The sequence below is a fragment of the Doryrhamphus excisus genome, linkage group LG15 (genome assembly GCF_037039965.1).
Source record: "Doryrhamphus excisus strain RoL-2023G ecotype Guam linkage group LG15, RoL_Dexc_Guam_v1.1, whole genome shotgun sequence".
Lineage (NCBI taxonomy): Eukaryota > Metazoa > Chordata > Actinopteri > Syngnathiformes > Syngnathidae > Doryrhamphus > Doryrhamphus excisus.
Window position 1 is genome coordinate 16,181,692 of NC_136371.1, and position 10,827 is coordinate 16,192,518.

Consider the following 10,827-nt stretch of genomic DNA (forward strand, 5'->3'; position numbering starts at 1 on the left):
GTCTCCAGCGAAAGAGTTGTGTAATGTCATAAATAATGAATTATAGGAGTGTATAAGTGACTATAGGGGTGCTACTTCATGTCTAGAGAGCTCTAATAATGTTAAAAAAAACACATTTAGAAGGTTCATTCATTCATTAATTTTCATTCATTCATTAATGAGAATAAATATTAAAGAAAAACTATGGGAAATATTATGAGAATAAAGTAAAATATTAAAAGAAAAATTTGGATATTAACAAAAAAGTTCTCATAAATATTATTAGAAATAAAACTCATTTATAATAATAAATACTTAAATAAATAAATAATAATAAATAATAATACTCATAATATTCTTGAAATAAATTCTTGAAAAATCATGTCATTTTTGTAGCAAAGAGGTAAAATATTGAAGACAAAATTATGGAAAATATTATGGGAATGAGGTCATCATATTACAAAAAGAAAATCTTTGTAAATTATTTGAGAAGAAAAAAAATAATGAAAAAAAAGAGTAAAGTTGAAACTAATAATAGGCTTTTTATATGACAAGGCTGAGTTCATTTTTTTTTTTTTGCTAACCACTAGACCGCCGTGCCGCACCATTCCCATAATATTTTCCATAATTTTTTCTTCAATATTTTACCTCTTTGCTACAAAAATGACAGGATTTTTCAAGAATTTAGTTCAAAATTTTAAGAATATTCTGAGTTTTATTTATTATTATTTATTTATTATTATGAGTTTTATTTATAATAATAATATTTATGAGTTCTCATAAAATTACTTTTTTTTTTTTTGTAACTTTTTTTGTTAGAATCCAAATTGTCCATAGGTATGAATGTGAGTGTGAATGGTTGTTTGTCTATATGTGCCCAGTGATTGGCTGGCCACCAGTCCAGGGTGTACCCCGCCTCTCGCCCGAAGACAACTGGGATAGGCTCCAGCACCCCCGCCACCCTCGTGAGGAAAAGCGGTAGAAAATGAATGAATGACGATGTGACTTGCACGGGGAGAACATGCAAACTCCACACAGAGATACCCGAGGGTGAAATCGAACTCGGGTCGCCAAGCTGTGAGGCCTGCAACCTATTTAAACTTTATTCTTATAAATTTTTTTCTGGTAATTTTGACTTTATTGTCATCACATTAGAACTTTTTCCAACAAGTAATTTACTAGAAATTACAACTTTATTAGTTGCATTGTTGGACTCTCATCATATTATGACTTAAAAAGAGAAGATCTTTTTTTCAATATTTCAACTTTATGCTACTAAAATGACATAATTATTTCCTCATAATATTACAACATTATTCTTATTTTTTTCAATTTTTTAATTTTTTATTTTTTTGTATTTTATTTATTTATTATTATTTTTATACTTATTACAACATTTTCCTCTTAATACTTTAATTTATTGCACTTTTTCCATTTATTCTTTTTTTTTGGCTTTCTTGTTAGAATGGACCAGTAAAAAAACAAAAAAAAAAAAAAAAAAATTGTATGCTGCACATGGCCCTCGGGCTGCACTTTGGACACCCATGCCTTAAACTTAAAACTGCCTTAAAATGAACGAATGAAAACAGCAAAAATGGGAAATAAATCTGCTTTAATAATGCTATTCATCCCCAATTCTGTAATTGTTATATTGTATTTTTGCATACTAATGCTGGTTTGTATAATTGTGATGTCATGGTGGTGGTATTAAGAAGTAGGTAACATTTGAAATACGTTACTCCTGCATAAAGAGTCACCGGTGTGCAAACTGAGCATTTTTAGCATCCTCCTCCAAAAATAATATTCCCAACATCTTCAGTGGTTGCATACCTGCGAGCGCCAAGCCGATCATCTCGCTGGACAGCTGAAATGTGTTGGCCCGGTACACCGACCACGGCCTCTGGGTTCGGCCACCGCGCTCTCTGCTCCCTGCCATGCCGGTTCGAGGAAATGGCGGTAGGCCTGAACACGCAGCCTTATGCAGGTACCGTCACACACTCCCATGTGACTCGCTCCTTCCCCCCGTGTGGCTCCACGGTTGCTCCTGGAAGCGTCTGGCCTCTCTGTGTCACACAAGTATGGCAACCATGTATGAAAGTTCATTCAAATAGGAATCCATTACACCACAAAAGAAGAAAAAAGGGTGTTTTTAAGTGCATAAAATTATATTAAAGGGATGTGTGTGTTAGTGATTAATTTTTCCCAGAGTGGAATCACAATCTAATTTACAAAAGAATAAAAATTATTTATTATATTATTTATATATTTATATTTATATTTTATTTTTTTTATATTTATTATATTATTTTTATATTTAAAATTATTTATTTTAATGCATGAAAAGAATCACATAATATTTGTTTATTGCATCAAGACTTTTTGACTTAAAATAAAACCCCCAAAAAAATTTTTTTACTACATTTTAAAATGGTCTGGTTGAAATTATGACCACTGTATTGTTAGGGTAATAATGTGACTATAAAGCAGTGGTCTCAAACACGCGTCCCGCGGGCCAAATGTGGCCCGCAGGACACTACTTTGAGGCCCCCCGCCTTGATATGAAATTGAATGTTAAGTTTGATATGGATGCTGTATGGTATCATGTACCCAGAAAAAATTATTATGTTTGATTCATGTTCATGTTAAAGGTTAAATAACTGTTAATAGTTATCCTCCCCATCCGTGTGGAAGTGGTAAGTTTTTGGCTATTTAAGTTGAAAGGGAATAACTTAAAGGCTACCGTTTAGGTCGCTAGCTCTCTAGTTTGCGAGTTAGCATGTGTCTCAAGACCCTGCAGTTGCGCAATATGTTGTATAAATAAAAAGAGTATAAATGTGACTATAGTCGTGTTTTGTCATGTCTACAGGGCTCTAATAATGCTTTGTTCATTTTAATCTGAAAAAAATCATTTGTCTACCCACCAACTATATGTGGTTTCTTAAGTTTTTATTATTTGCCGTTTTATTATTATTATTATATTTATTTATTACTGATTGATTTTCTTTATTCTTGATTTGTTTATTTATTTTTCATCTTATTTTGTGCAGAAAAATAAAAATTAAGATATTTGAGAACAGTGGAATGTTTTATCAGAGCTTTTATTGTAGAAAATCGGAACCAAAGCACTGAAAAAGTTTGTATATTTTTCTGTTTTTAATAAAAAAAATTTTTTTTTTTGGAAAACCTGATTCGGTCCAGCCTCACCCAGACCCTAGCTCCAGTGGCCCCCAGGTAAATTGAGTTTGAGATCCCTGCCTTAGAACCTTTCTGTAAACTTCAACACATTTATTATTGTTCACAATTATTTGAGAAGAAAAAAATAATAAAAAAAGAGCAAAGTTGAAACTAATAAAAGGCTTTTTATATGACAAGGCTGAGTTCAGTTTTTTTTTTAACCCTTTTTTTTTTACTGGTCCATTCTAAAAATCTAATTTAAAAAGAAAGCCAAAAAAAAAAAACTGCAAGTCACATCTTAAAATATTAAAAGAAAAAAAGTCATATTCTCACTCGAAAAAAGTAATTGTGTAGGAATAAACTAGTAGCCATGAAAGTAAATATTAAAGAAAATACTATGGGAAATATTATGAGAATAAAGTAAAATATTATAATAAAAAGTTATAATTTTATGAGAACTCATAATTATTATTATAAATAAAACTCATTTAAAATAAATAAATAATAAATAAATAAATCTTATAATATTCTTGAAATCTTGAAAATAAATTCTTGAAAAATCCTGTCATTTTAGTAGCAAAGAGGTAAAATATTGAAAAAAAAATTATGGAAAATATTATGGGAATGAGGTCATCATATTACAACAAGAAAATTTTAGTAAATTATTTGAGAAGAAAAAAATAATGAAAAAAAGAGCAAAGTTGAAACTAATAATAGGCTTTTTATATGACAAGGCTGAGTTCAGTTTTTCTTGAAATATATATAACTTCAATATATATACAATATCAGTGACCATTGCATCGTTTCATTATTGTATTTTATTTTGTTTCTTTTATTGTAGAAAATTTGAACCAAAGCACGGAAAAAGTTTGTATATTTTTCTGTTTTTAATAAATTCGTTTTTTTTTTTTTTTGAAAACCTGATTCGTCCCAGTCTCACCCAGACCCTAGCTCCAGTGGCCCCCAGGTAAATTGAGTTTGAGACCCCTGCCTTGGAACCTTTTTGTAAACTGGCATAATTCTACCTGGACATTTAACTTTATCTTATCGGCTTAATTGACTTTATTAGTTAATTTTTTGGCACTGACCCGCTTTTTCAGAACAAACGTTCCATCGGGTTGAGGTCCAGGTTCTGGGAAACTGTGTTTTATGGGGAAACTATCCTCAGTTTGAGCAGGGTTCCATTAAAACTGTGCTTCTAGGTTAATAGTTGCTGGCCTACTTCGGGATAACTGGTCCACGCTGATCTCTCGGCGGTGCCTAATTTGCCCCAGTTTGATTCACGAGGCCTACATCTGTCATGGCAACAGGATCTCCTGTAGCAGCACCTAAGTTATTTGAGTATGCGCTGCAATATTCCACATGAAACCGCTCCGCAAGGCTACAACGGGGTTGAGCCAATCAGAGGCATGATGGAACAGTCCACATCCAGTCACGTGACCATGCACATTATACCCGATTGGCTAAATCTGAAGCCCCAATCATTCATTCATTCATTCATTCATTTTCTACCACTTTTTCCTCACGAGAGTTGCGGGGGTGCTGGAGCCTATCCCAGCTGTCTTTGGGAATAAACTAGTAGCCATGAGATGAAATATTAAAGAAAAAGCTATGGGAAATATTATGAGAATAAAGTAAAATATTAAAAGAAAAATTTGGATTCTAACAAAAAAAGTTATCATAAATATTATTATAAATAAAACTCATTTATAATAAATAAATAAATAATAATAATAATATATAAAACTCATAATATTCTTGAAATCTTGAAATAAATTATTGAAAAATCTTGTCATTTTTGTAGCAAAGAGGTAAAATATTGAAAAAAAAATTATGGAAAATATTATGGGAATGAGGTCATCATATCAACAAGAAAATTTTGGTAAATTATTTGAGAAGAAAAAAATAATGAAAAAAAAAGCAAAGGGTACACCCTGGACTGGTGGCCAGCCAATCACAGGGCACATATAGACAAACAACCATTCACACTCACATTCATACCTATGGACAATTTGGAGTCGCTAATTAACCTAGCATGTTTTTGGAATGTGGGAGGAAACCGGAGTACCCGGAGAAAACCCACGCATGCACGGGGAGAACATGCAAACTCCACACAGAGATGGCCGAGGGTGGAATTGAACCCTGGTCACTTAGCTGTGAGGTCTGCATGCTATACAATAATAATGGTAATAATAAATTATTTTTACATTAATTAAAAATATTGTTCATATTTGATGTAATCTATTTATTCTCCACATTATTATTTATTATTTATTATTTATTATTTATTATTTATTATTTATTATTTATTATTTATTATTTATTATTTATTATTTATTATTTATTATTTATTATTGTTAGGGATAGGGTTCTTTATTGTGCAATGAAAGTCTATGTCTATGTCTAATGATAAAGATATATACAATAATGATAATAACAATAATAATATTACAATGATAATAATAACAGGGGAAAACAAGACTGGGCTTGTGATCAGATAGCTGAATACAAATGTAAATAATGGAAAGTTATATTTTGATTGATGTAAGAAATACACTGTAATGTTTCATATATTTGCCCAAATAAAAAAAAGGAGTTCCATAAGGAAAAGGGGATCAGGAAAGTCGGGAAATTTCCTAGTTTCACTGAGTTCCATTGACAAGTGTACATATTCGTCACATGAAATGGGGCGCATGCACTTGATTTACAGCAGATGGAAAATCTGTGCGAGCGCCTCGGAGTGGAGTTAGCTGTTCTTTCAGTTTGACTCGTTTAACCTTTTGAGTTGAATCTACGTGACTTGGGAGCCCGCTCGGAGAACACAGAGCTCGGCTTGTTCGTGTGCCCGCCGTGCATCTGGAGCTCGGCCAGTTGACCAAATATGGCAAAAAAAAAAAGCCATTTTCTACTGGTTGGTCTTGATGAGACGTGACCACTCCACACGTACAAGAACAGTGATGGCTCAATGCACAAGTTGATGAGCTCACATTTAGACTGTGATGCTACAACTATAATATACTTTTTGTTTTATTTATTAGCGGAAGATGATGCAAATATGTATCTTACCATGCAATATCCCACAACTTATGTCCTTTTGTATGGAGTCACGGTTTTCCCCAGAAAAATGGAATAGACTTGTAGGGAGGATTTTCGACAAATCTGAGGAGAAAACACAAGCATAGCTTTAGATCAGGACGCATTAACTGCACAGACCCATTCAAGATATGAAAGTTTAATGTTAGTGCCCCCCCCACCCCCCCCACGCAAGTTTGATATGGATGCTGTATGGTATCATGTACCCAGAAAAAATTATTACGTTTGATTAATGTTCATGTTAAAGGTTAAATAACTGTTAATAGTTATCCTCCCTATCCGTGTGGAAGTGGTAAGTTTTTGGCTATTTAAGTTGAAAGGAAATAACTTGAAGGCTACCGTTTAGGTCGCTAGCTCTCTAGTTTGCGAGTTAGCATGTGTCTCAAGACCCTGCGGTTGCGCAATATGTTGTAAATAAAAAGAGTATAAATGTGACTATAGTCGTGTTTTGTCATGTCTACAGGGCTCTAATAATGCTTTGTTCATTTTAATCTGAAAAAATAATTTGTCTACCCACCAACTATATGTGGTTTATTAAGTTTTTATTATTTGCTGCTTTATTATTATTATTATTATTATTATATTTATTTATTACTGATTGATTGATTTTCTTTATTCTTGATTTGTTTATTTATTTTTCATCTTATTTTGTGTAGAAAAATAAAAAGTAAGATATTTGAGAACAGTGGAATGTTTTATCAGAGCTTTTCTTGTAGAAAATTGGAACCAAAGCGAAGTATTTAAAAAAAAAAATTGTTTTTAATCAATGCATTTTTTTTTTTTTTTTCGGAAAGTCTCACCCAGACCCGAGCTCCAGTGGCCCCCAAGTAAATTGAGTTTGAGACCCTGGATTAAAGTGTATTTCCCCCATGCAGGCTGATTAACATATAATAGGAGTGTGTGTGTGTGTGTGTGATACCATAATAAAGCATGAATAATGTCTTTTTTAGGGCAGCTGTGTAGGCCTTTTGACATGGTAATGATCATCTATAAGCTCCAACCCTTATTTGCAAGCATTTGCTACCCATACAACCTGGTTTAATTCCGACGCAGTGCGGTAAATGAATGCTTTACAAGATTCTTAACATGCACAAACGTTCCGGTCTGTATTGCTCAAGTTCCCAGCACTTCCTTCTGGTGTTGCAAAAGGGATGTTAAAATATATCTGCTGAAACACTCCATGGATACAATGTCGGTAAAAACACTGCAAAACTTAACAGCATGAAAGTATTATTTTTAAAAACACACAATAATGTATTTTTGTTTATGTTCAAATCCCAAACACTGCAATGTAGCGACACTTAATGGTTAATAAGCATGCAGACAAATATGGATGTGTGCACTTGCCTCCAGCTGCTAGCACATCATGATTGTGCACTTTCAACAAAAATGTCCAACAAACGCAGCTCAGTCAGTGAGGCACACCGACGTGAGGTCACAATCCGCGTTAGTCGGTCTCGTTACGCACATGCCAGAGAGGACGCCCGATGCAGGATGTAAACAAAGTCACGTTGATGACAGCATCACGAGGCAAAAAAATAAATAAAAAAAAGCAGCTGTATCCGTTGCCCCCCCCCACCCCCCACCCCCACCCCCCTCGCTGGAGCCATTTAACTCTTTGCAGTACAAACAGCTCTGGTTACTGCTGCCATTTCTCTACATCATCATCATTATAGGTGCATCACTCTTTGGGCAACTAGCATCACTAGCATCACTAGCATCACTAGCATCACTAGCATCACTAGCATCACTAGCATCACTAGCATCCATATAATTGCTATTTCCCAGCAACATGGAGACACACACACACAGTCAGACTGACTGACTGAAACCGACACAAATACACTAAAATACTCCTATATATACAGTATATACAAAGTATACATAAAGTTATATATATATCAGTATCTGTGTTAATTATGAAGTGCTGGAAAATATCCCGTTTCAGTAATCTAGAGCTGCAACTAATGATTATTTTCTCAATTAATCACATAATTGAGTGACGGGTGTCCAAAGTGCAGTTTAGGGGTCATTTGTGGACATTGTTTTTTTTTTATTGGCTTGTGGCAGAATGTAGAAATAAAATTACATTAAAAAATACGCCTTTTTTAAAAGCCTTTTTTAAAAGTATATACAAATATGGATATGGATATATATATGGAAATATGGATTTTTTTAAATACAAAAATTATTAATAATTTGTTAATCATTAATTTGTCACCAGTTTGTGCTTCAAATTTTGCAGCTTTTTAAATTAATTAATTAATTAATTAAATATTAGCACTCTTCCATGGCTGAATATGGCCGATTATTGGTAAAAAAAAAAAAGCATTTTGAAGAAAATTTGACATAATTTTTGCCTAAATTTAACATTTTCCAGCATAAAAAAATGCAAAATGAAGTAAAATACAAATACAAAGCAGAGAAATAAAAAAAATAAATACAAATATAAGGCATTCAGAAGATTCATTCAAAGACATTGTGATGATATGAAGTACTCTACACTGGTCACTAGGTGTCAGTAATGTAACTGGAAAAACAGGCTTTGATACAAGTTTGATTGACTTCACTCAACTCTGAAACCCCTGATGTCACTTTCTCTCGGCCCCCCCACTCAAGTTCCCTAGCACCGGCACCCATTTACAGCTTATGATATCGACTATAGTGGGAAATATATATGTCAAATTAACTACTAATGTTAAAAAACTTATTTATAAGATAGTAAACAGGTTTTCTATGCTCTTACTGTTAAATGACTACGGATACATTTCCTGACACAACCCCCCCATCCCCATCCCCCTCCCCCATTTATCCAGGCTTGAGACCAGCACGAGGATGGCTGGAAATCGAACCAATGCTGACTGCTTGAAAGCTAGCTGCATGTAACACTACCCTACCACGTCGCACTGTATGAGAAAATGCTGTGTTTTTAATTGATGATATCGTTCAATTATATCGATCAATTTCACCCCCCCCCAGCCATGTCTGCTTTAGGTTTTTCTTCCTCTGTCTGTGAGCAAACAGACAAGGGAAAGGTCATGCAGCAGTCACCCTTGCTGAGTGGGCGACTGTGATGATTCAACAACAGCAACAAGGGGAAAAAGCACAGAAATGAACACTACATTAATATTAATGAGGTCATGAATACACATAATTAGCCAGTTAGCCTCCTGATGCTGACAACAAGTAATGAAATGAAATGAAATATCTTCGTAATGAAAATTGTTTGAAAAAACATGTTTTTGATATCATACCATTCATATTTTTAACTTTCCTTTTATACATTTTAAGAAATTTTAGTTTTTGTGTTACTACCCCAACCTTCCATAAGTGGGTCAAAAATGACCCGGTCAGGTTGTTTTCTTCAAATATCTTCGCAATTAATTTTTTTTTTATCATTTCATATTCCAGGTATTCCTCAAAAACATGTTTTTGATATCATGCCGCTTACATTTTTAACTTAGGTTTTATACATTTTAAGAAATTTTAGCTTTTGTGTTACTACCCCAACCTTCCATAAGTGGGTCAAAAATGACCCGGTCAGGTTGTTGTCTTGAAATATCTTCGTAATTATTTTTTTTGTCATTTCATATTCCAGGTATTCCTTAAAAAACATGTTTTTGATATCATGCCATTCACATTTTTAACTTAGCTTTTATACATTTTAAGAAAGTTTAGTTTTTGTGTTACTACTCCAACCTTCCATAAGTGGGTCAAAAATGACCCGGTCAGGTTGTTTTCTTCAAATATCTTCATAATGAAAAATTTGTATCATTTAATATGCCAAGTATTCCTCAAAAAACATGTTTTTGATATTATGCCATTCACATTTTTAACTTACCTTTTATACATTTTAAGAAATTTTTGTTTTTAATGTGGTTTCAATCACACGGCAAAGTGTATTCCATAATGCAAGCATTTTATTTACATCTTCATACTTTCCGGCCAGGTCGGAAACTTCGACGAACCACATCCGGAAAAGGAACGCCTTCAAAATAAAAGCTCGGCTGTACAATAACACCGTTACACCACAAAACCAAGTCAATAACTTTAAGCTCTGTTGCTAAATAAGCTTTACAAACATTAATTAATGTGTGCATTGTCACAAATAAATGTTATACCATCGCTCAGGCTGTGACCTGGCTGACATGATGCGACATCAGCGGCATACAAGTCACTTCCTGTCAAAGATTCACATAAAAAAACGACCAATAAAGCTTAATTCATTCTCCACTGTATAAGTTCACCATATTAAACAATGCTTTCCTCCCGTTTAAACGTCAATGTTAACATTCTTGACACGCTCCAATAAACAGAAATAAGACTAAACTTTTCGAAAAAAGCTTTACTGTCCTCGCTTACAGCAAAAGCAACCGTCGAGAGAAAGACGACTTCAACACAATTAAGTTAATGACTTAAGTCATAAAGTGTGCCGAAAACGTATTACTCACATGCTGCTTTTCAACATATAAGAGTGAAATCCGTTATTTTAGGGAGAAAACAGAGCAGTGTTTTGAGTAGTCTGACGTCGCCACAGTGTCTCTCAGACTGCAGCACTAAAGAAGTGACAGCCGGGCTAGT

The 10,827-nt window shown here is 33.6% G+C and overlaps 1 protein-coding gene across 5 annotated transcripts in view; it reads right to left on the reverse strand.

Annotated features, from left to right (window-relative positions):
• LOC131104194 (inositol polyphosphate-4-phosphatase type I A-like) overlaps positions 1-10,827 on the reverse strand; it is a 37,726-nt gene extending 26,899 nt beyond the window's left edge. For all 5 annotated transcript variants that reach the window (XM_058051125.2, XM_058051123.2, XM_058051121.2 and 2 more), the window contains exons 1-3: positions 10,698-10,827; positions 6,220-6,312; positions 1,810-2,042 (exon numbers count right to left, since the gene is read on the reverse strand). In XM_058051125.2, coding sequence (XP_057907108.2) covers positions 1,810-1,915 — 106 coding nt within the window. In that variant the 5' untranslated portion in view covers positions 1,916-2,042; positions 6,220-6,312; positions 10,698-10,827. The remainder of the gene's footprint in view (positions 1-1,809; positions 2,043-6,219; positions 6,313-10,697) is intronic.